The following is a 22468-nucleotide window of genomic DNA, read 5'->3' as shown; positions in this document are numbered from 1 at the left end:
CATTAATAGCATAGATCAGTACTTCTCAAACTATCTGTGGCGAAGGACCAGTTCCTTTTATTTCCAATCTCTCACGGGCCAGTACTTTTGTAAAATACAATCATCGCGGACCAATAACGTCCACAACAAATTTCCAATTTGTTGTGGCACCAGTCCATGGATCACACTTTGAGTAGCACTGGCTTAGATGACTGTGTAAGCATGATACAAAAATGCACAATTTCTGTTATTAATCGTGCAGTTTTATGAGATTTTTCTCACTCTGGTTAATGTACAGCTTCTCTAAACATGGTAGGCAGGCAAGAAATTATGAATTAATTCTAAAAGATAAAAAAAAAAATCTTTAAAATATATACTACCAGGGTATATGGCTAAACTTCAAGTAACAATAACGTTTTTGGACCCCATAATTCAAAAATAACAGCAGCTTATCAGTTAATGATCTCCACTTGATGGAAATGGAAGTTTAAATTTTACTGGTGCTATCATGAATACTTTGGCATTATTAATATGGAGTCCAATACTATAACATTATGGTAAAAGGAATTAAATACTTCCTCCCATTTATTCTGTTGACTATTTGGACGATGACTGAAACCATATAAAATGGTGCAGTTCTCTAAAGACTTAAAAAATATATAAATTAACATTTATACACATGCACATAACACCATCTGCATGACAGTTAGCAGCCATAGATCAGAAAGTTAATCAAACTGAACTGTGGGTGCTAAATGAATAAGATATAATACAATAAAAAATATAGTTTAGCTGCTCATGAAAAACAGTACTAACAAAAAACACAATACAATAAACAATTATGTCAGTCTCTCTTTAATATTTCTGTACAGAATATGAGAATTGTATTTATTCTGCCATTTTGAAGAGGTCAGATCCATTTCTACTCCATCGTCCACATCATTGCTTGGCAATGGATGATAGTAACCTGATTTATTTCTGTATTTTTCTCCTTGCCGAACTGCTAGCCGCCACATGAGAAGGAATGTAGCACTGCATAGCAGATTCACAATGACATTCACATACATCAATACCATAGGTTCCTGGTTGATGAATCTATTAACAATAAGAGGAATAGCTATCTCACCAAGGGCTGAACCCAAGATGAATGTTGCAGCTGTCATATTAGTGATATGGAGATAATGTTCTACCCATGCAATAGCAGCTGGAAAAAGAGGTGCCATGCCTAATCCCAAAATCACAATTCCTACCCACAGCAAGGCCTCAACTCTATTTGCTCCAGCTACTAGAAGTATAGATGCCAGTGAACACACTACAAGGTTAACCAGAAGCATATTTAATATCCTAACTTTAGCTGCTAGGCATATTGCAAATCCTCTAGCTAATGCAAAGCTTCCCCAGAAGAGATAAGTAAGAAAGTATCCTCTAGACTTTGGCAGCTGTAAATCTTGTTTAGTGGCAAAGGTTTGTAGCAGTTGGCCTACAGCTACTTCCATTCCCACATAAAGACACAAGAAAAGGGACATGAGGCTCACAATTGAAATTCTAAAAGTCCTTGTGACTTGCCTGGTCTTATCCAGTCCCTCTTCTTGCCTTGATCGAGGTTCCCTTGGACTCATACAGAGAAAAACAAGAAAAATAAAAGAAACAATAAATGTATAGATGCTTAATATTACGTAGGCAAATTCAAACTTGCCAAGTCTATGTTTATGCATCAAATTAAACAGATGAGTTAAAAAGTCAAAATGTTTGGGCACTGTGATATTTTGATATAAAACTGGTAAAAGCTGATCTTCATGATCAGCTTCTATGGTAAACGAAGGAAAAGAACTGTTATCATGTAGGAGTTCAAGCTTCTTCTCAGCACTAAATTCAATCTTGTTATCTGGTTGAGAATCATTAATTTCAGAGTTGAAGAGATGTCCTGTTGAAGAATCAAAATTTTCCATTTTCTGATATTCAGTAAAAGATTCCACCTGATAAACAGAAGAACTTGTAATCAGCTTCTGCTGATCTAAGGAAAGCAATGGTTTTTTAAATGAGCCTGAATTTGTTGAATTATAAGATTGTAAAGTAGATGTTTCATCTGTAGTAGTAAGTAATGAATTTTCAGCACTGTTGGGGGAAGGTACATTTTCTGTTACAATTGATTCTTTGGAGATCTGATGAGTTAATGAATTCTTTACTTTACTGGAACTATCTCTTTCTTCTAATTCCACCTGGTTCTTTATATTTATGTCACTTGGTTTCAAACTGTGACTTAAATTTGCATCAAAAATTGCTTCAGTAGAAGTATGTATCTGCATTTCATTTCCTTTGAGGCCTTCCTCAAAGCTCCTTGATGTGCTCATTTCAACACTTGGAACTGGAGAAAAAAATGTGGTGTTTACTACAGCTGCTGTAAAATTAGTAGTTATTACAGAAGTAGAATTAGCAGGTACATTTGGGGCAGCTGCTTCTATCTGCTGGTCGGTAGCCTGAAGTGAAAAAGACGAATTATAGTCAAGTGTAATTTTTGATACGTGACTAACAGATGTAGGAGTGGTGTGAGCAAGTACAATTTTGTCCTTAACTAGCTGAGAATCTTGCGAATGATTATTATAACTAAAATGACTACTATTGTTCTCAATATTCTCTAACTCATCAGTAATATTTGTTACAGTATCAGTGAAGTTTTGATGGTATTCAGATGAATTGCTAACTGCAACAGAATCATTTTCCATTATCTCTTGGGAAAGATTCTGTTGAGGGCCAGCTACAGTTGTAGTTTCTTCATGTTCTTCTCTTTTCTCTTGTACTGTTTCCATTGATTTAAAAGAGGGTCTTTCCCAGACACTGTCATGTCCCAACTGATTTCCATCAGCAAAATGTGGTTTTTTAGGCTTTGGTTTTGTAACAGGAGGAACTTGAGAGGAACCCACTGATGTTTCTGGAACCTTACTATTTATGGTAGTAACAGTAGTATTACCAGATCCAGCAAAGGTCACTGCAGTTTTCACAGCAGATGTATATAAATCCTGCACATCAGAAGTATTATCAGTAGAAGTGGAATTTGTTTTATCCTCTGTAAATGATGATGAAAAATAAGTTACTAAAGTGCCATTTGCAGTAATATTCTCATTGTCAGAAGTAATATTATCATAATGTACTGCTAAATCATCTCGTTTTCTTCTACTGTGATGTGCTAGTTGACTAGTTGTGCTATTTACTGATATGGCACGATGATTATAAACAGATGGATATTTCTGGGGTGAATGTGGATGTATAGATGAAATTGATTTAGGAAGTGTCAACTCTACATTTCCATCTTCATAGTGTGTCAAAGGCTTGTTATTCACAGCTATTCCTCTGTGTGACAAAGGTATTTTTGGCAGTCTAAGAATGATTGCACTTCTATTGTCTGTCAAATTTAAAGATGAATCTGTCCTGTTTAAACTGTGAGGTGAGAGAAAAGGTTCAGCAACTAAAGGGGCAACAAATGCCCCCAATCCAAAGAAGAAATGAACAGCTTGCAAGAATGAGGCGCTCTTCTTTCCCCACATATCAAGGCACCACACATTACCACCTAAAAGGAAAATTACAGGCAATGGTTAATAATGAATATTTTACCGTATTCTTACTAAGTTTTCCAGTAGCCAAAACTAATTTTTATAAAAATATGATATTTCTTTCATTTATCAGACATTATATATGCATAAAATGGGAAATAAGTAATGAACATATTCATATGTACTGGTTCAGATGAGTGGTTTTCAATCTTTTTCTCATTGTTGTGGCACACCTTTGTTACACCAAAATTATATTTGTAAAATAATAAGAGGAGTTTACCTCAATATAGTACGTAGAACACTTCCATATGATACCCTCCAGAAATTAAAACGGAAAAAACAAAAAAACCGACAACTTACCGGTACATTAGAGTAAAATATAAATAATTAAATAATTAAAAAAACAATTTAAAACAATTAAAAATTAAATTAATGCAATTAAAAGAATCTAACGAAAATATTCAAAACAATATTCCTTCCTGAAGCTAACAACACTTTTCGACTGTATGTCGTGATCACAGGAATGAAAATTACCGAATCGGGTTAAACCTGAAACTTAAATAGTGATTATTTGTCTTCGCGCATGCAGGTCCACGCATCGGAGATCAAATATGGCCGCCGAATATTAACAGAATTCTCATGTAATTTAATTTCTATGGTTTCTGCAATTAATAGTCACGTATAATTACGCTGAACATTAAGTATTTTGGCCTTGTTAAATAAAAAAGTATGTTTTTCGTTAATGGCATGAAAGGCTAATTCTGACGCTGCTGGATGAGAAGCACGAACTGAGGCTTCGTGTTGACTTACACGAATATTAAGAGAAAATCGCGTCGAACCTTGGTAAGACGAGTTGCAATCACCGCAAGAAATGTTGTATACCAGATCATTAATTTGTGTTACGAATGCGGAAAGAACCGAGCGATTGTTCAGTATAGTGTGTAACTTCTGTATTGGCCTGGCTACAATTTTAAATTCAGTATCTTCAAAGAATCTATTAAGCTGTTTGTGCCACTGTTCAACATATGGGACAGAAATAAAGTATTTTTTGATATTACTATTGTTGGTTGGTGTAGTATTTTGTATCCTATCCTTAGCCTGTACCCTAATTCGGTTTATTGTGGCAATGGAATAATCCCTGTTTAAGAACCTGCTAGTTAATATTTGTATTTCTGAGTCCAAAGCAGATTCTGTCATTGAATATAATTATAGGCATTTAGAAACTGATTAAAGATAATCGATCTTTTGTAAGTGAACCGGTGATAGCTATTATAATGTAGAAGCATACCGGTGTTTGTAGGTTTTCGATAGATGCTAAATTGTATTTTATTAGTGTCCCGGGTAAGCGTGAAATTTAGAAAGTTTAATGACTTTCTATCCGTATCCTTCCTTTCCAATGTAAATTTGAGTCTAGAATGAATATTATTAAACAAATGTAAAATGTCTTGGATAGTACTACTATCAGTAATAACTAGAACATCATCTAAATACCTCCCATAGTATGTGATACGGGGTCGAAACAGTGTCAAATGTATATGCTCAATCGTTGAGAGATAGATCTCTGACATTAAGCCGCTAAGGCTCAAACCCATTGGCAATCCAAAAATTTGTTTGTACACCTTGTCTCGAAAGGTGATGTGGTTGGCCTCAACTAACAGTTTAATTAAGTGAAAAATTTCCTTAATAGGTAGCTTCGTATAATTAATCGGTGTCGAGTTTTTATTTAACATATCCCAAATAACATCTAATGTGTATTCAACATTTACATTCGTATATAACGAGGCAACATCTAGTGAGAATAAATTGTCATTGTCGCCAAGTCTACAGTCTTTAAGATTATTAAATAATGTATCATAGTTCTTAATCCCAAATTGTATTACCTGTCTAAAGGGTTTTATAATGTTATATACATGTGTGGCTAAGGATGAAAATGCTGAGTTCCTGTAGGAAACAATAGGTCGAATAGGAAATCCAGTCTTGTGTAATTTTACCTGACCGAAAAGTGCAGGAATATTGTATGTTCTGGCTTTCAATTCCTTTAACTGGGCCATAGTAATGTAGTCATTTTTTCGATACGTGGTTAACGTTTTATTGTATTGATTGACCAAATTGGTAAACAGTGCCGGGTCTACTTCAAGATAAGTGGAGGTATCTGAAACAACTGAATCTAACTTATTAATATAATCAGGTTTATCTAGTATTACCACTGTATCTCCTTTATCTGCCCTCTGTATAATGATGTCCTTATTTCCCCGAAGTTCTCGTAAAGCTGAACTGTCATGTGTATTCAATTTCATGTAATTATACGCGGCTATTAATTGCAGAAACTGTAGAAATTAAATTACACGAGAATTCTGTTAATGTTCGGCGGCCATATTTGATCTCCGATGCGTGGACCTTTACGCGCATGCACAAAGACAAATAATCACTATTTAAGTTTCAGGTTTAACCCGATTTGGTAATTTTCATTCCTGTGATCACGACATACGGTCGAAAAGCGTTGTCAGCTTCAGGAAGGAAAATCGTTTTGAATATTTTCGTTAGATTCTTTTAATTGCATTAATTTGATTTTTAATTGTTTTAAATTGATTTGAATTGTGTTAAATTGTTTTTTTAATTATTTATATTTTACTCTAATGTACCGGTAAGTTGTCGATTTTTTTCATTTTTTTTCCATTTTAATTTCTTGAGGGTATCATACGGAAGTGTTCTACGTACTATATTGAGCAAACTCCTCTTATTATTTTACAAATATTATTATCAACGTAGAACATATTGAGTATTACAGCTCTGACTCATACTAACCAAAATTATATATACAGCAATAACTCGCTTAGCACGGCTTCAAACAGCACGGGTTTCACTATAACATGGTTTTCAATTAAGTTTAAGTTGAAAATTTACTGTACATAGTAAAACTCATTTAACAGCCTAGACACATACTCTACATATATATGCTGCATTGTCGTAGCCTAGGTATGTGTACATATATGCTGCAGTGCCAACTCTATTGTCTCACATGCACGTGTCAACAGCTCCCCTCAGGCAGTCAGCGGCAATGTGCAACTGCGTTCAGTATTCTTAATTCCATCCTGATGAGACGACGTGATATCTTTTCAAACATTTCATTTCACAATTTATTTTTTACCCCTTTAAATATGATCGAAAATATATCTGCAACTTGGCTAGAAATCACTGCCAACAACATGCATTCTGTTCGGCAACATGTTTTGTCCCATTTGGCAAATGATTTCTGGTTTTGAATTGCAAGTTTAGACAATTGCGGAAGACATTGTGAAGATTGGAAAAGACTTGAGATTTGAAACTTTGGACACTGCCAATATGACTGCATTGATGAGCAAACTGCATATGAAAAAGAGGAAAACAATTCTCAAGTTGCACCAAAAGAATTTTTAACAGAAGAATTGGAGAAAGTTTTTCGGGAGGTTGACATGGCATGTGAGGCAATTATGAATGAAGATCAGGATGTTGAATGTAGCATCCAGATACGGCAAACTACAAGACGGGATTCGATGCTACAAAGACTTGTATGCCGAGAAAAAGAAGAGAACTTCACCAGACCTTATTATTGAAACCTAAATAAACACAATAAAACTTTTTTCTCATCTCTCATGATGTTACATTTTCATTAATAAAATTTTTGCAATATTTTTTATTTAAAATCCTTAATTGGCTATCAAGTGCAGATTGTTTATAGATTTATAGTCAATTAAAAGGAGTTGAAATAAAAAATATTGGACACTACCATAGTATGCATTCAATTAAAACTCATAATTATACCTCAATCAGCACGGTTTCACATAACAGGAACAATTTTGGTATTAATTATCAGTGCTATGTGGGGTATTGCTGTGTGTATATATATATATATATATATATATATATATTATAATTAATATGATAAATAAAAGTAAAGATGGCAGTTCGAAACTCCGGAAAGCTTAAAAAATTACATCAAAACGTCAAAAGAAAGTTACGATAGCCTACATCAGATAAAGGCGGGAAAAATTTGCTAAAAACAGTACTCCGAAACGGAAAAGAAAATATGAAATTAATAATATCTGATGTCAGCAAAGTAAATATTGATGCTAAATCAGGTATTTCATCGGGGGACTACACCTGACATAGCATCAACGGACTGCGTTTCCATACTTGCCCATAGTTATGCAAGAGAAAATTTATAAATGTAAATTAATAAAAAAAAAAAAAAAAAAAAAAACGAAAAAGTATCTCTTACAAAGTATGGACAAGGTAGGCCCTACGCAGTATTATAATTAAAATATAATTAAGGTAAAAGGGCGAATATTATAAAAAGTAGAAGATTAAAAATATTATACCTGAAAATGGTGACGCGAAATTACATGAAGTCAATACGATAGCTGCAAACAAAACAAATAAAACAGCTACTAACGAAAAAATAGATGACTAGTGACCTCTATAATCAGTTTTTAAGACAGTATTTTAAATATACAGAATAAGGTGAAATTTAGGTAGAGAAGAAGAAATGAGGCGAGAAGTGTACCACACAGGACCATATATATATAAAAAAAAATAAATAAATAAATAAAACGGGAGAGGCTGTGGTTTTAAGCTTAGCATCGCGCAAAGCAGCAGATGGCTAAAACTTAAATTAATATAAATAGTGCATTAAAACCAATAGAGGTAACAGAATGATAAAAATTGTTTGGACAAACAAATGCACCAAAGCGCGCAAAGCAGCAGCAAAGGATACAGATGTATATAAAATAATATAAATGCCAATGCAAGCAACACTAAAGGCCACAAGGAAAAAATAGATTAACTATAGAATAAAGATTGAAGCCAGCAAATGGCAAACCGGAGTTAAAAACAAGACCATCTAAAGACTGAATAGCAGAGATGGGTGTAATTTAAAGAACAGTATCGCGCAAAGCAGCAGATAACTAATTCTTAAATTGATATAATAATATAATATATAAAATATTGTATTAAAGAATAAAAACAGAAAACATCAGAGAGTTAAATAAACTGGATATGGCAAATGCACTGAAGCGCGCAAAGCAGCAGCAACGGATGCAAATGTAAATATATGTATATTATAATTAATATGATAAATAAAAGTAAAGATGGCAGTTCGAAACTCCTTTAGATGGTCTTGTTTTTAACCTCCGGTTTGCCATTTGCTGGCTTCAATCTTTATTCTATAGTTAATCTATTTTTTCCTTGTGGCCTTTAGTGTTGCTTGCATTGGCATTTATATTATTTTATATACATCTGTATCCTTTGCTGCTGCTTTGCGCGCTTTGGTGCATTTGTTTGTCCAAACAATTTTTATCATTCTGTTATCTCTATTGGTTTTAATGCACTATTTATATTAATTTAAGTTTTAGCCATCTGCTGCTTTGCGCGATGCTAAGCTTAAAACCACAGCCTCTCCCGTTTTATTTATTTATTTATTTTTTTATATATATATGGTCCTGTGTGGTACACTTCTCGCCTCATTTCTTCTTATCTACCTAAATTTCACCTTATTCTGTATATTTAAAATACTGTCTTAAAAACTGATTATAGAGGTCACTAGTCATCTATTTTTTCGTTAGTAGCTGTTTTATTTGTTTTGTTTGCAGCTATCGTATTGACCTCATGTAATTTCGCGTCACCATTTTCAGGTATAATATTTTTAATCTTCTACTTTTTATAATATTCGCCCTTTTACCTTAATTATATTTTAATTATAATACTGCGTAGGGACTACCTTGTCCATACTTTGTAAGAGATACTTTTTCGTTTTTTTTTTTTTTTTTTTACATTTATTTATTAATTTACATTTATAAATTTTCTCTTGCATAACTATGGGCAAGTATGGAAACGCAGTCCGTTGATGCTATGTCAGGTGTAGTCCCCCGATGAAATACCTGATTTAGCATCAATATTTACTTTGCTGACATCAGATATTATTAATTTCATATTTTCTTTTCCGTTTCGGAGTACTGTTTTTAGCAAATTTTTCCCGCCTTTATCTGATGTAGGCTATCGTAACTTTCTTTTGACGTTTTGATGTAATTTTTTAAGCTTTCCGGAGTTTCGAACTGCCATCTTTACTTTTATTTATCATATTAATTATAATATACACATATTTACATTTGCATCCGTTGCTGCTGCTTTGCGCGCTTCGGTGCATTTGCCATATCCAGTTTATTTAACTCTCTGATGTTTTCTGTTTTTATTCTTTAATACAATATTTTATATATATACACCTAATTCTGTTTTTGCACGAACTTTTTTTACACGAATTTGATTTAACACGAATTCAAAATAAATATTTCATTCTCTTTTTACACGAGTCATTTTGATTTAACACGATTTCTATGAATTTTTTTTTGCCTAAATTGTAAGAATTTTTTTTTATTTGTGGCATATTAGTATCATTTCTATATTACACGCACCAATAGATTGGATAACAGCTAGTGTGTGCGTTTTGAAACGCGTGCTTTTGCTTACCAATGTGTACGTCTAGGTATCTATGAATCATCAACGTTTTTATTGAATTTGGTGCACATTTACGGTATTCGTGCATTGTACCTTCGGCAGACATGTAGTAGTAAGCTCTATTTCAAAGTGAAAGAATCTTTAGTGAAATTTGTGCACATATAAATTTATTAATTTTGCCAATAGTCAATAAATTGTAAGTTTACAAATTTTTCATACCTTTTTTTATTAATTATAACTGAGATATTTTTCGGTAGCCCTTATATAATGTCGAATAATTCGCCTATTACCAAAATGAAAAGGAAAACGATTTCTTTGGAACTTAAAATTCAAATTTTAGATCGTCTTGCAACTGGACAAGGGGCTACGTCTGTAGGAAAGCATTTTGGTGTACATGAAGCTACCGTAAGAACTACTAAGAAAAATGAAACTGCAATTAGGAAGTCGGTATGTTCTGGAACAAAAGTAAGTGTTAATTCATCATCATATACAAGAGATATTGTCAAGGAAAAAATGGAAAAGGCTCTGGTAATATGGATAGAAGATCATCACAAAAAAGAGTACCAGTAGATGGAAATGCCATCAAGCAAACAGCACTAAGAATTTACAGACAGATTAAAGAAAAGGAGCCAAGCATTTCATCTCAGTTAAACAGAAAGTATGAATTTTCTGCGAGTACAGGTTGGATGGCAGGGTTTCTTAAAAGGAATGCTCTTCATAATATAAAAATTAAAGGTGAAACTGCATCTGCAGATGAATCGGCTGCTAAAGTATTCCAGCAGGAACTTGCAAAAATTATTGAAGATGGAGGATACACTCCTGATCAAGTGTGGAATGCAGATGAAACTGGTTTCTTCTGGAAACGAATGCAACAGAACGTATGTAGCCAAATCGCAGTAAACTGCTGGTGGTTTTAAGGTAGCTAAGGATCGCGTGACCTTATTATTTTCCTCCAACGCTTCAGGAGATCGTATGTTGAAACCACTGCTGGTAAATCGAGCCCTAAACCCACGTTCAATGAAAGGTGTAGATATCAATAAACTGCCTGTTCACTGGATGGCAAACAAGAAGGCCTGGGTGACCACTACTATTTTTACAGAATGGTTCAACAAATGTTTCGTCCCAGAAGTCAGACGTTATATGAATTTGAAAGGTCTCGAATTTAAAGTTCTTCTGATTCTTGACAATGCACCCGGCCATCCTGTCTTGGAACACCCAAACGTACAAATTTTATTTCTGCCACCTAATACTACATCTTTGATACAACCGCTAGACCAAGGTATAATTGCAACAATTAAAACATACTACGTAAAACGAACATTCCAACACGTTTTGGACAAACTGAATGATGAAACACTAACAATCATTGATGTGTGGAAGAAATTCTCAATTATGGATTGTATCAATCAAGTTGGATTAGCGTTAACTGAATTAAAACTAGCAACTTTAAATGTGTGTTGGAAAGCGGTTTGGCCACAATGTGTAAAAAGCAAAGATCCCATCATCCCTAATACGACCGAATTTCCCAACATCATTACAATGGCACACAAAATTGGTGGAGAAGGATTCGATGATCTATCGTTTGAAGATATTGATGAATTGTTAACCGCAAAGCCCTAAGCGAAGATGAAATATTAGAGGTTGTCCTTGGGACTCCTTATCCCACAGAACGTAGTGATAATGAAGAAAATGATCCTGTTCTAAATGCAGATTTAATAAAAGAAGGTCTGGAACTGGCCAGAAAATTAGGTAATCATTTTGTCAAAAATGACCCTAATGAGGAACGCGCTGGGAAGTTTCAACGTGAACTGAAGTTGTTGACAGCCTCTTACAGAGAATTATATAACGGCCTAACCAAAACACGAACACAACGATTAATAACTGAATTCGTTCGTAAAACCGGTGAAACATCAGCACCAGAGGAGACTCGTGCTGATTTTGCTCAAGAGATCACAGAAAGAATTTCATTAATAGAGGAAGAAGACGATGTCCACAACATTTCTAGTGATGGCAGTGATATTCCAGTCATACGCAAACATACGCGCCGTTTATTATCAGAAAGTGAAAATGAATAAAATCTTGTTATGTGTAAAACAGATTTTTTTTTGTTCATGAAGAATTTTTTTTCATTTCATATGCATACAAATTTATTTTAATACATTTTAATTACATATTATTACATGTGTATTTTGTTTAAATAAAATAATAAGCTTAAAACGAATATTTTTATGGTTTTTTTTTTTAATTATTTTCACTGATTTTTTTAGATCTGGAACCAATCTTCTTTTCTTCCATAAATACAATGTCTTTTTTTACACAAATTTTTTTTACACGTATTTTTCAGGAACGTATCTATCGTGTAAAAACAGAATTAGGTGTATATATATATATATATATATATATATTTTTTTTTTTTTTTTCATCTGGGAGTATATTATCTGAAACATTTTCAGAGTATCAGTATATCTGCACCAGAAAATGTAATAAAATTGAACAATTCCAATTTATTTAATTATTTTTGCATTAGCACTATTCACAGTTTACAAACTTCCACGTGCATGCAGTTTGCCATGAAACACCAGATGCCAAATCACACTAACTGGAAACCTGATCTAGATTACCCAAGATAAATGGGACCAAAGGTATCTCAGATAATCAAATACTTGGTTAACATTAAGTAGTATGCTGCCTGATAAAGCCAATCAAGTATTGTAAACATCAACTTAAAAGTCAACAAAAATGAATATAACACTTTACGTCACATTTGTGCATACATAAATCAGTATTCAGTTTATAAAGATTGATGCCAATTACTTACATTCTTTATATCACAATAAAACCACTTATTATTCAGCAATGCATTATGGCACCTTTGCCAGAGCCTTGTTCACTTCTAAGTGATCATGGCTCCAGTAAAACTTCTATTAACATATTGCCGAATAATAAACCATTTTATCATGGTAATTTTTAATAAAGTATCAAAATTATTATAATATGGACAGCCACAATCCCTATGCTATAGAATATAAGCAATATTATTAATATTACTGACCATTATTAGAAATACTGTTCGTTTTTTTTACTGAAAGTCTAATACGAGTAGTTTCAGGGTTCGGTCATACACAAGAGAAATGATAAATATCTCAATAAGTTGGTAGAATCTTCATTTTATTTTATTTTTACAAGTTTTCACACTGAATATAACAGCTAACAAGGAAACAAGATAGTCTTAACAAGCATGTGTCCTTTTGCTGGTGCTTTCCAAAATATTCTTTTCAAAATCAAAACAGAGCAAAAAAAAAAAAAAAACATATATACTTTGCCCCCTTACTGGGAGAGATAAAACATGCCAAAAGAGTACTTTAGAGCAATTGAATTCACTCACAGAACTGAAAATTCAAACAAATACAGAGGTGTCACCTGCAAAAAGTGATGGAACTAACTGTATGCATCTTAGAGAAACATGAATTTTATATCCATCAATAATATATAATTACTTCACATCAGTCATCATGGAATGCACACTTAGTATGTTTTCAATCATCTGAGAGAAGAAAAAAAAAAAAAAAGACTAGCTGCTAGAGGTGATTCCTAGTGTCTGGGCCTATCATGCAGTGACTTTGAAATCCAGCTCACCAAGCTGTATTATAAAAACACAGGCAGATGACTAACGACAAGACCTTGAAGAACATATGGATATATTAACATACCTTGTATTCATTCTCTCTCTCTTTTTTTTTTTTTTTTTTTTTTTTTTTTTTTTTATGTAAACCCTAAACACGAGAGGTATTAGAACCTATAGTACTTAGTACCGTGCTTGGGTTGGAGGTTGAGAAGACAAAAGAAGATATTTGTTGACATTGGACTTGAACTTCTGTAGACTGTGATGTAGCCGAGTGGTCAGGAGCGGGAGTGCATACTACACACTCCTTGAGTAGACCGGGATTCAAGCCCCTGAATGCTGAATACGGTCGATCTGCCAACCCGCACTGGACCAGCGTGGCAGATTATGGTCCATTTCGCTCAGCATGAATTGTTGTGGAGGCTTCCATCCTGCAATGGGTTGATAATGGCTGCAATTTACCTTTTTTTTAGACTGCGATTTTCAGGAAATACATATGAAAGAAGGTTGTTCCAGAAAACGGCAGTTGAATGAATAAACGAGGAAGATGAAAAGTTGGTTCTGTGAGTTTGAAGTTGGACAGTAAATGGATGTTGGCTGGTGGCGGCACGTGTTCTGACTGTTCTGAAAGAGAAAGCGGGAATTATAGAAGCCAATTCAGAAGAACAGTGCCCATGGAAGTATCTGTAGAAGAGGCATGCAGCAGAAACAGTATGTCCATGAGACAGCGAGTGGAGAGACTCTGTTAGAGATGAATCATTAATTAACCTAACTGCCCTCTTCTGAATGGAATCAAGAAGCCTGAGAGAGGTTTTGGGGGCACCACGCCAGATGTGGGAACAATATTCCATGGCGGGGTGGATTTGCGTTTTATACAGAGTGAGCAGCTGTTTGGAAGAAAAGTAACGCCGAGAGCGAAAGAGAAAACCAAGTTTTTTAGATGCAGAGGAAGCAATATTTGTAATGTACTTGTGCCAAGAGAGATTAGAAGTCAGGGTAATCCCCAAAAGAGATATATCATTTTGTCTAGAAATCGGAGTGTCGCTAAAGATAAGCATAGGAGCAGAAGAATCCTTTTTGCGAGATATAAGACAAGACTGAGTTTTAGAAGGGTTGAAATCAACTAAGTTGCCTTTGCCCCACTGGAGAATTACCTGAAGATTGGCATTTAAGGAATTGGTAGCAGATTTTCGAGAAGTTGAAGCTGATTGACCAGGACAAGGTTTCTCAAAATGGAAAGTGGAATGCAATGTGCTATCATTTCTAGTCAATGGAAGAAGGTCATTAATATAAAAGAGGAAAAGAGTGGGGGAAAGAACTGAACCTTGGGGGACACCGGCATTAGTGGAGAAGTTAGAAGACAGAGAGCCATCTACCATCACCCTCAGTGAGCGATCAAAGAGAAAACTGGATAACCAATTACTAAAAACAGTTGGCAAACCATAAGATGGAAGCTTGTTTAGAAGACCTTTATGCCAAACACGATCGAAAGCCTTTGAGATGTCAAGAGAAACTACTTGTGTTTCACCGAACCTTTCCATTGAATTAGTCCATAAATGGGTAACATAAGCCAGAATATCACCAGTGGATTGACACTGATGGAATCCATACTGGCAATCGTTGATCAGACGGAAGGTTTCTAGGTAGTTTAAGAATTGGCGGTTAATTGATTTCTCCATTACTTTAGAAAGAGTAGAAGTAATTGCAATGGGACGATAACTGGATGGCAGGGATTTGTTACTCTTTTTAGGAACTGGCTGGATATGAGCAAATTTCCAAGCAAAAGGAAAAACACCTTTGGAATAAGAAAGTGAAAAAAGGCTGCAAAGAATAGGAATAAGTTCAGGAGCACAGGTTTTGAGAACAAGTGGAGAAATACCATCGGGATCTGGAACTTTCTTAGCATCAAGATTCGTCAAAATCCTTCTGACATCCTTTTGACGGAAGACCACAGGAGGCATTGACTGGAGCGTGTTAGGAATGGTGGGAGGTGTCGTACGAAGATCATTAATACATGAGTTGGAAATAAAATGGGATGTTAGCAGTTCAACTTTATCCTTGGCTGAAGTGACAACAGAACCATCTGGTTTCGACAGAGGTGGGAGCAGAGCTGGGCAAAAGTTGCGGCCAATAGTTTTGGCAAGAGACCAGAATGCCCTGCTACCATTAGGGCAAGAAGCAAGTTTTCTACTCTTAGCCTGTTCAAACTCTAGTTTGGACTGATTAATAGCTGCTTTACAATTGTTGCGAGCTTTGGTGTAGGCAGAAAATGAAACTGGAGAATTAGAAACAAGCCAATTACGATATGCAACATTCTTCTCTTGAACAGCCTTAGCACATTTATTGGAAAACCAAGGTTTAGATAATGGACGAGATTTTAAAGTAGACTGTGGGATAAAGGATTCCATTCCTGCAAGAATAATTTCACTGACACGATCTGAGCAAACGTTGACATCAGAAGTTTTGAAACAGTAATCCGACCAAGGAAAAGAAGAAAAGACGTCTCCGCAGGTCATCCCATTTTGCATTCTTGTAATGCCAATCAACACGAGGTTGGGAATTGTTATGAGATAAAGGTTCCATTGGAGAAGAGACAATCACCAAGTTGTGATCTGAGGTGCCTAAAGGACAACTCACTTCGACCGTGTACTTAGAAGGGTTGTTTGTGAGAAAAAGATCAAGCGTATTGGCTGTATGATTAGGATTGTCCGGTATTCTTGTAGGTAAATGAACAATCTGTGCTAGGTCATTAGTAATGCAAAAGCCGCAGCATCTCGGCCAGCTGGATCGGTGTGACTAGAAAACGGAAGCCAGCTGGAGTTGTGAACATTAAAATCACCAAGGAAAATTATCTCACTGTTAGGAAAGTTGGACTGGAGAAAGTCAAGTTGCAAAGAGAGGAGGTCAAAGAGTTCCAAGTGATTAGTGGAGTTGGGAGAACGGTAGAGACAACAGATGAATTTTACACAATGAGGTAGAGAGATTTTATGCCAGAGAAGATCAAAGAGGAGATTTCAAATTGCCAAGTCTCTGACAGGGAATATCAGAACGGACATATGCACAAGTACCACCTTTAAGGCGAAAGGAATCATACAGCGAATAATTTGGGCATCTGAGATGAGTAGTAGTTGAATCAACCGATAACTGAGATTCTGTCAGAAAAAGTACATGTGGTTTGGCAGACTGCAAGTGGAAACGGACATCGTTAAGATTAGAATTGAGACCACGTATATTTGTGAAATGAATTAGGAAGTGCTTGGGAGGTTTAGATCTTTTTGCAGATAAACTTGCTCTATTAGTCAGACAATTCATGGTGTATTCAACAGTAAGAAAAAGAGAGTGGGACATGCTGTATGAAGTAATGAAATTTTTGGATATGGCGTACACATGGTAAGAATATACCCAGATCCTTGACATAACGTGGCCTCGACAATGCTTCCCACATATACACTACTCGGACTCCCTCCAGTCACTATCTGGCAGAGTAGAGGTAGCAAGATTATACACTAGCTGATCCGGAAGCCTCCTAAAGAGTTACCAATAGGTTCGGTCCGGTGTACTAACTAGCAGCCGGCCTGCAAACACTGTTTTAGAGCTGTACCCTCAAAATGCAAGGAATATTGGATCTCACCATGATGTTCATCATAACCTCAAAAGTCATCAATCATACTGTATGATGGAAGAGATAGGGAAGGGTTGACCGGAACTTAGCTCTAGAGACTAAACATGGGGTTCCACCACTTCAAGCCAATAAGCAAAGTTGTGGTATTGCACCGGTTGATGAGTCATCTACCACCCAGGGCTCTATTCATATTCTCTATTCGTAGATGGAGAGAATTTTTATTATTATAAACTTAACAGTTAGTTAATCACACTACAGCCTTCTCAAATTCAATGTTTTTGTGGAATCTCTCATACAATACTTTTTTTTTTTCACTGAATAGTCTAAATCACTCTAACCACTCGATCATCTCTATTACAGATCTAAGCCCCAGGAATAATAAATGGAAGGAACCACGGTACATAAGACTGATTTCAGATAATCCCGAAACCCCACTGATAGTTCATTATGCCATGAAATTATGAAAAATGATTTTGTGCTAAAAATATTCTCATAAGGTGGCCAAGACTTCTCTGCAACATACGATTATGCAACAACCATAAAGACAGTGGTCTGCAATACATCATTTCTCTCCCTTCTCCACAGTACTGGCATTACATTAAGATATGGTATACAGCAGTGTCCAATCACAGTACATATCTGCATTCCTGTGGTCCACACTAATGACTGCTTAAAAAGGGATAAACCTGATGAAACAAAACCAGTCACAGTTTTTTGTGGGTTTTTCTAGTCTATATAATCTATGAATCTCATTTGTTTAGAGTGATGCTGTTAGGTTATTGGCTTCCAATCACAAGAAACTGTACCATAAAGTAGACAGTTACAATGCATTAAAAGACTCAGAATCATGGACACTGCAATTGGTACAGGAAATATGAAAGTAGCTTGACTGTTTTGGGGAGGGGGGTTTAGGCACACATTATCTAGTTTAGTTTAGTTTAGTATAGTATAACATAGTATAGTGCAAAAAATCATATGCTATTCAACACACTTTTACAAGTGTAGTTGTGCATAAGCTGAAAAGCCCAAAATATTCATAAAGAAAAGCCCTACCCCCCCCCTCAGCCGGAGGTCAGTTAACTACAGCCCTCACTGAGGAGGCATTTAGAGAATTCTTCCAATCTCCAACGGAATCTGAACTAGTACCTCTACACATGAGTGACAAATGCAAACCAACCACACTATTGCAACAAACCATGCGAGATAATAGAAAAAAAAAAAAAAAAAACTTTCACACAAGCAAGATGTGGTTCAGCCATTACCTGCTGGCTTTAGCCTAAACATGAACTATATTGGCACTGAAAAGGATAAACTTGATTAAACCAAACCAATCACAATAGTTTTGAGTCAGTTTTTTTCTAGTCTATAATTTGATTTCCTGTTAGCAACAGTCAGGTGGGCCACTTTTTCGTATGTCTAAAGCTAAGGATTTCAAAGACACTGAACTGTAGTGTCCAGGTTATCAGCAGTAACTTCAGTATTGAGTGATGTTTCTTTGAATACAACTTACTTAGTATGACTGCATTCCAAAACTGTAAATTTTACTATTTCATTAACATCATCTTAATCAGAAATCTATCAGACATTAGTTACATTAATTTCCACAAATGAAAATAATATTCAATGTTCAACACAAAATCATAAACATATATTTACTGAAATCCTTTATACAAAAAAATAAATAAATAAAAAAATTAAAAAGAATTAAATATTTGTGTATTACCTGTATCTAAAAAGCCCATTGTAATTCCTGTAATAGCAGTACATGCCATCAATGCTCCTAGGTCTGTACAAAATGGCATTATTACCACACCAATGGCAGTTGCAAGTAGGCTCAAAAATAGCAAAAATTGTCGATTATAACGATCAAAGAGCATACCACCTTGAATAAAAAACATGAATAAACATTTTATATTAACATGAGTGAAAGGATAAAACTGGTTACCCTATTATAAAATTTATACATTACAAAGACAAATACATAGGTCTGGAAATTTTTTAACTTTTTTAAAGGTGTTTTTTCGTTCCAATAAGTGATTTTTGATAATTCAGCTAATCTATTTTTGAAAACAGGTTTTTTTTTTTTTTTTCAGAATCACAAAAGTTTTACAAAATGGAAAAAAAGAAAATGGTAATGTAAATGAAATTATATTTTAATATAATTAACATTTGGTATCATGATAGAAAAAATAATATATAATTATGGTTGTTAAAGAAATTAAAAAATAAAAAAAAAAAAAAACTTACAAAAGAATACTGACATGAAATGAATATTCATCATCATTTATCCTGAAAGATAAATTGTATTGCATTTCATTTATGTATTACTCCTGAAGCGTCCCATTGCTTAATGTCAAAGTTTGCAGGCAGAGTTGTTAATAACAGTAATGATAGTATGCTGCTGCAACAAGATCTGGAAAAGTTGGGCAGATGGGGTGAGAAGTAACAACTGAAGTTTAACATTGACAAATGCAAAGTACTGCATATGGGTAGCAGTAACCCCAGAGAAATGACCAACTGGGTGGTGCTACACTCAGGGAGGTGGAGAATGAAAAAGATCTGGGGGTTATTGTGCAGTCAGTTATGAAGCTCTCTGAGCAGTGCAGATGAGCTGCCAGAACAGGTCATGGAGTTTTGTCAATGATATATAGGAATTTTGCTAGCAGAGACAAGGAAGTGATCATTCCCTTGTATGAGGCAATGGTCAGGCCACACCTTGAGTATTGCATACAGGTCTGGAAGCCTCATTTTAGGAAGGATGTAGAGTTGGTAGAATGAGTACAGAGAAGGGCAACAAGACTGGTGAGTAGAACAAAGAGGTGCTCTTACGAAGAAAGACTTAAGTTCTGCAAATTGCAGAGTCTGGAGACTAGGCACCTACAAGGTAATCTGATTGAGGTATATAAGACCTTGAATGGATTGAGCAGGCTCAATGCTGATGGGATTCTTCCTCTTGCTCAGATTACTAACCTGAGGGGGCATAAACTGAAATTGAAGAAAAAGTTGTCGAATAGATGTGCGGAAATTTACCTTTAGCCAGCAGGTGATTGATTGCTGGAACAAACTTCCATGTCATTGTGGAAGTTGATAGCTTAAATAAATTCAAGGAAGAAGTGGACAAACTTTTGGAGCGAATGGATGGGTGAAATGGGAAGTTTTTTTTCTTTTTTTTTTTTGGCTGATGCTGTATAAGCTTGCTTTCTTGCTTCATATGCCTCCACTAATGCTAATTATAGTATCCAACAGCAATCAGCCATCACAGATGGCTGATTGCTGATCCACCTTTCCTGATAACTCCTCTTGATATATCGATGAAAGTTTCCAATTTTTTGTTAACAACTCCAATATTTTCAGTGAAATGGTCTAAATGGGAATGTAAGAAATGAAGTTTCAAGCTAATATTACAATCCTTTGAATTTAGTGAGCATATTGTTGACACTATGTTGGTAATTTATATATGTCTGAAAGAGTATTTACCACATAGGTACTTATACTTAAGTCTCTATCTTTGTTCAATATTTTCATGAATTTCATCAAGCCTTGTTTGGAGGTAAAAGGATTTTTTTTTTTTTTTATTCCCAAGCCAAACTTGTAGCGTCAACATTTTTGGTACACAGCAACAAGGTGACTCTGTGCAGCCACTGCTTCTGCACCTAACCTTCACTAAGTGCTGAAATGCCCACTGGACAAAAAAAAAAAAAAAAAAAAAACTGAAACTTTGTACAGGTGACCCCCACTTAACGCTGATAATTCGTTCCGGAAAAACAGAGCGCTAAGCGAGCGCAGCATTCCCATAAGGTAACATGTATTTGTGAGTTTCAGTCGGTGCCACAGGATATTTCCTAATCAATAATAAACGGTAGTGAAAAGATGCACAAATGTCGGTCAAAATATTTAATATTCAAATATTTGTACATATAAAATATTCTACATTACATACGTATATAATTATGTGGTAACTACTTACGTATCAAAATTAAACTTAAAATTCCAATTAAAATCATGAATTTAATTGATCTAAATTGATTTTAATTGATGAATTTAATCATGAAAAATGTATCGATTTTGGCCCTCTTCCTGGTAAACTAAAAGGGGTTTTAATTTTAAATCCCCCGCAGAGTTACTACCCAACAATAAAGTCAACCAATCATTCACCACTTTGAAACCTGGCATGTTTTTTTCTTCTTTCAATATGAAACTTCTTTTAGGCATTTATTTCAAAAAAAGTCCTGCTTCATCTATGTTAAAAACTTGTTGAGAAGTATAACACATAATACCCCTCTTCAATAATTTTAACAAGTTCTTTTTTGAAAGTTTTGGCTCCTTGATCTGCACTTGCAGCTTCTCCCTGGATTTTAAATCTATTCAACCAGCCCTTACTAGTTTTAAATAGTTCCACTTTTTTTTTTTTTTAGGTGAATTTTCTTCAGATCATCATATAGGCTAATCTCTCTCTTTTTTTTTTATAATATTTAACTTAACTGAATTCTGCATTGGATATTATCTTCAATAAAATTAGTTTAAGTCTCTCCATTTCAATCCTAATAGCCGGCCTAGCCCTAGTTGCTTGCAGTGGAACAGCTGTCTTTCCCACTGCTAAAATTAATTCTTTATTTTTTATAATTGTTCTTACAGTTAAACTTGCCAGTCCTAAATTATGGAGCACACATCCGCTTGTCGTTAACCGGAATCAATTCGCTTCAAAATGTCTAATTTAATTTTCAAATTCAGTCTTTTTCTTATATTTATAGTCTTCGTACTGCGTTGGTTGCATTTATTATGATATGATGTTCAAGTACCGTCCGTTACGCACAATGTCTAATACTGTACTGAGTGATGACCAGACTTCGGATAAATGTATATAACGCAAATATTACAAGCAATATACTTGATCATTTTTTAAAATGTTGATCCATCAGATGAAATGATTTCGTTAAATATGCCAAAAATTCAATCTGTAAAAGAACATTAGTGATTTGTGACAGCGTTATAGTCAGATATGGGTTATAATATAAGAACAGCGTTATAGCGAATCAGCATAAAGTGAACTGCATTATAGCAAGGGCCTGCTGTATAGCCATATTTCTGACTCAGAAACATACAAAGAACTTGTAAGTCTCCACAAATTAGCTAAACCATTCAACAGTTAGTTTTCCCTTAAAAACAATATTTATCATAACCAAAGTTAAGATAAAGCTAAACTAATCT

The 22468-nt window shown here is 34.8% G+C and overlaps 1 protein-coding gene across 2 annotated transcripts in view; it reads right to left on the bottom strand.

Moving 5' to 3' along the window:
* Positions 1-777: 777 nt before the first annotated feature.
* LOC150086479 (uncharacterized) overlaps positions 778-22468 on the bottom strand; it is a 76198-nt gene continuing 54507 nt past the window's right edge. For both annotated transcript variants that reach the window (XM_090372595.1, XM_090372596.1), the window contains exons 4-5: positions 18984-19142; positions 778-3544 (exon numbers count right to left, since the gene is read on the bottom strand). In XM_090372595.1, the coding sequence (XP_090228721.1) occupies positions 819-3544; positions 18984-19142 (2885 nt within the window). In that variant the 3' untranslated portion in view covers positions 778-818. The remainder of the gene's footprint in view (positions 3545-18983; positions 19143-22468) is intronic.

This window comes from Mastigoproctus giganteus, chromosome 4 (assembly GCF_048544385.1).
Source record: "Mastigoproctus giganteus isolate SK-2022 chromosome 4, ASM4854438v1, whole genome shotgun sequence".
In the NCBI taxonomy this organism is placed as follows: Eukaryota; Metazoa; Arthropoda; class Arachnida; order Uropygi; family Thelyphonidae; genus Mastigoproctus; species Mastigoproctus giganteus.
This window is presented reverse-complemented; position numbering and strand designations above follow the sequence as displayed.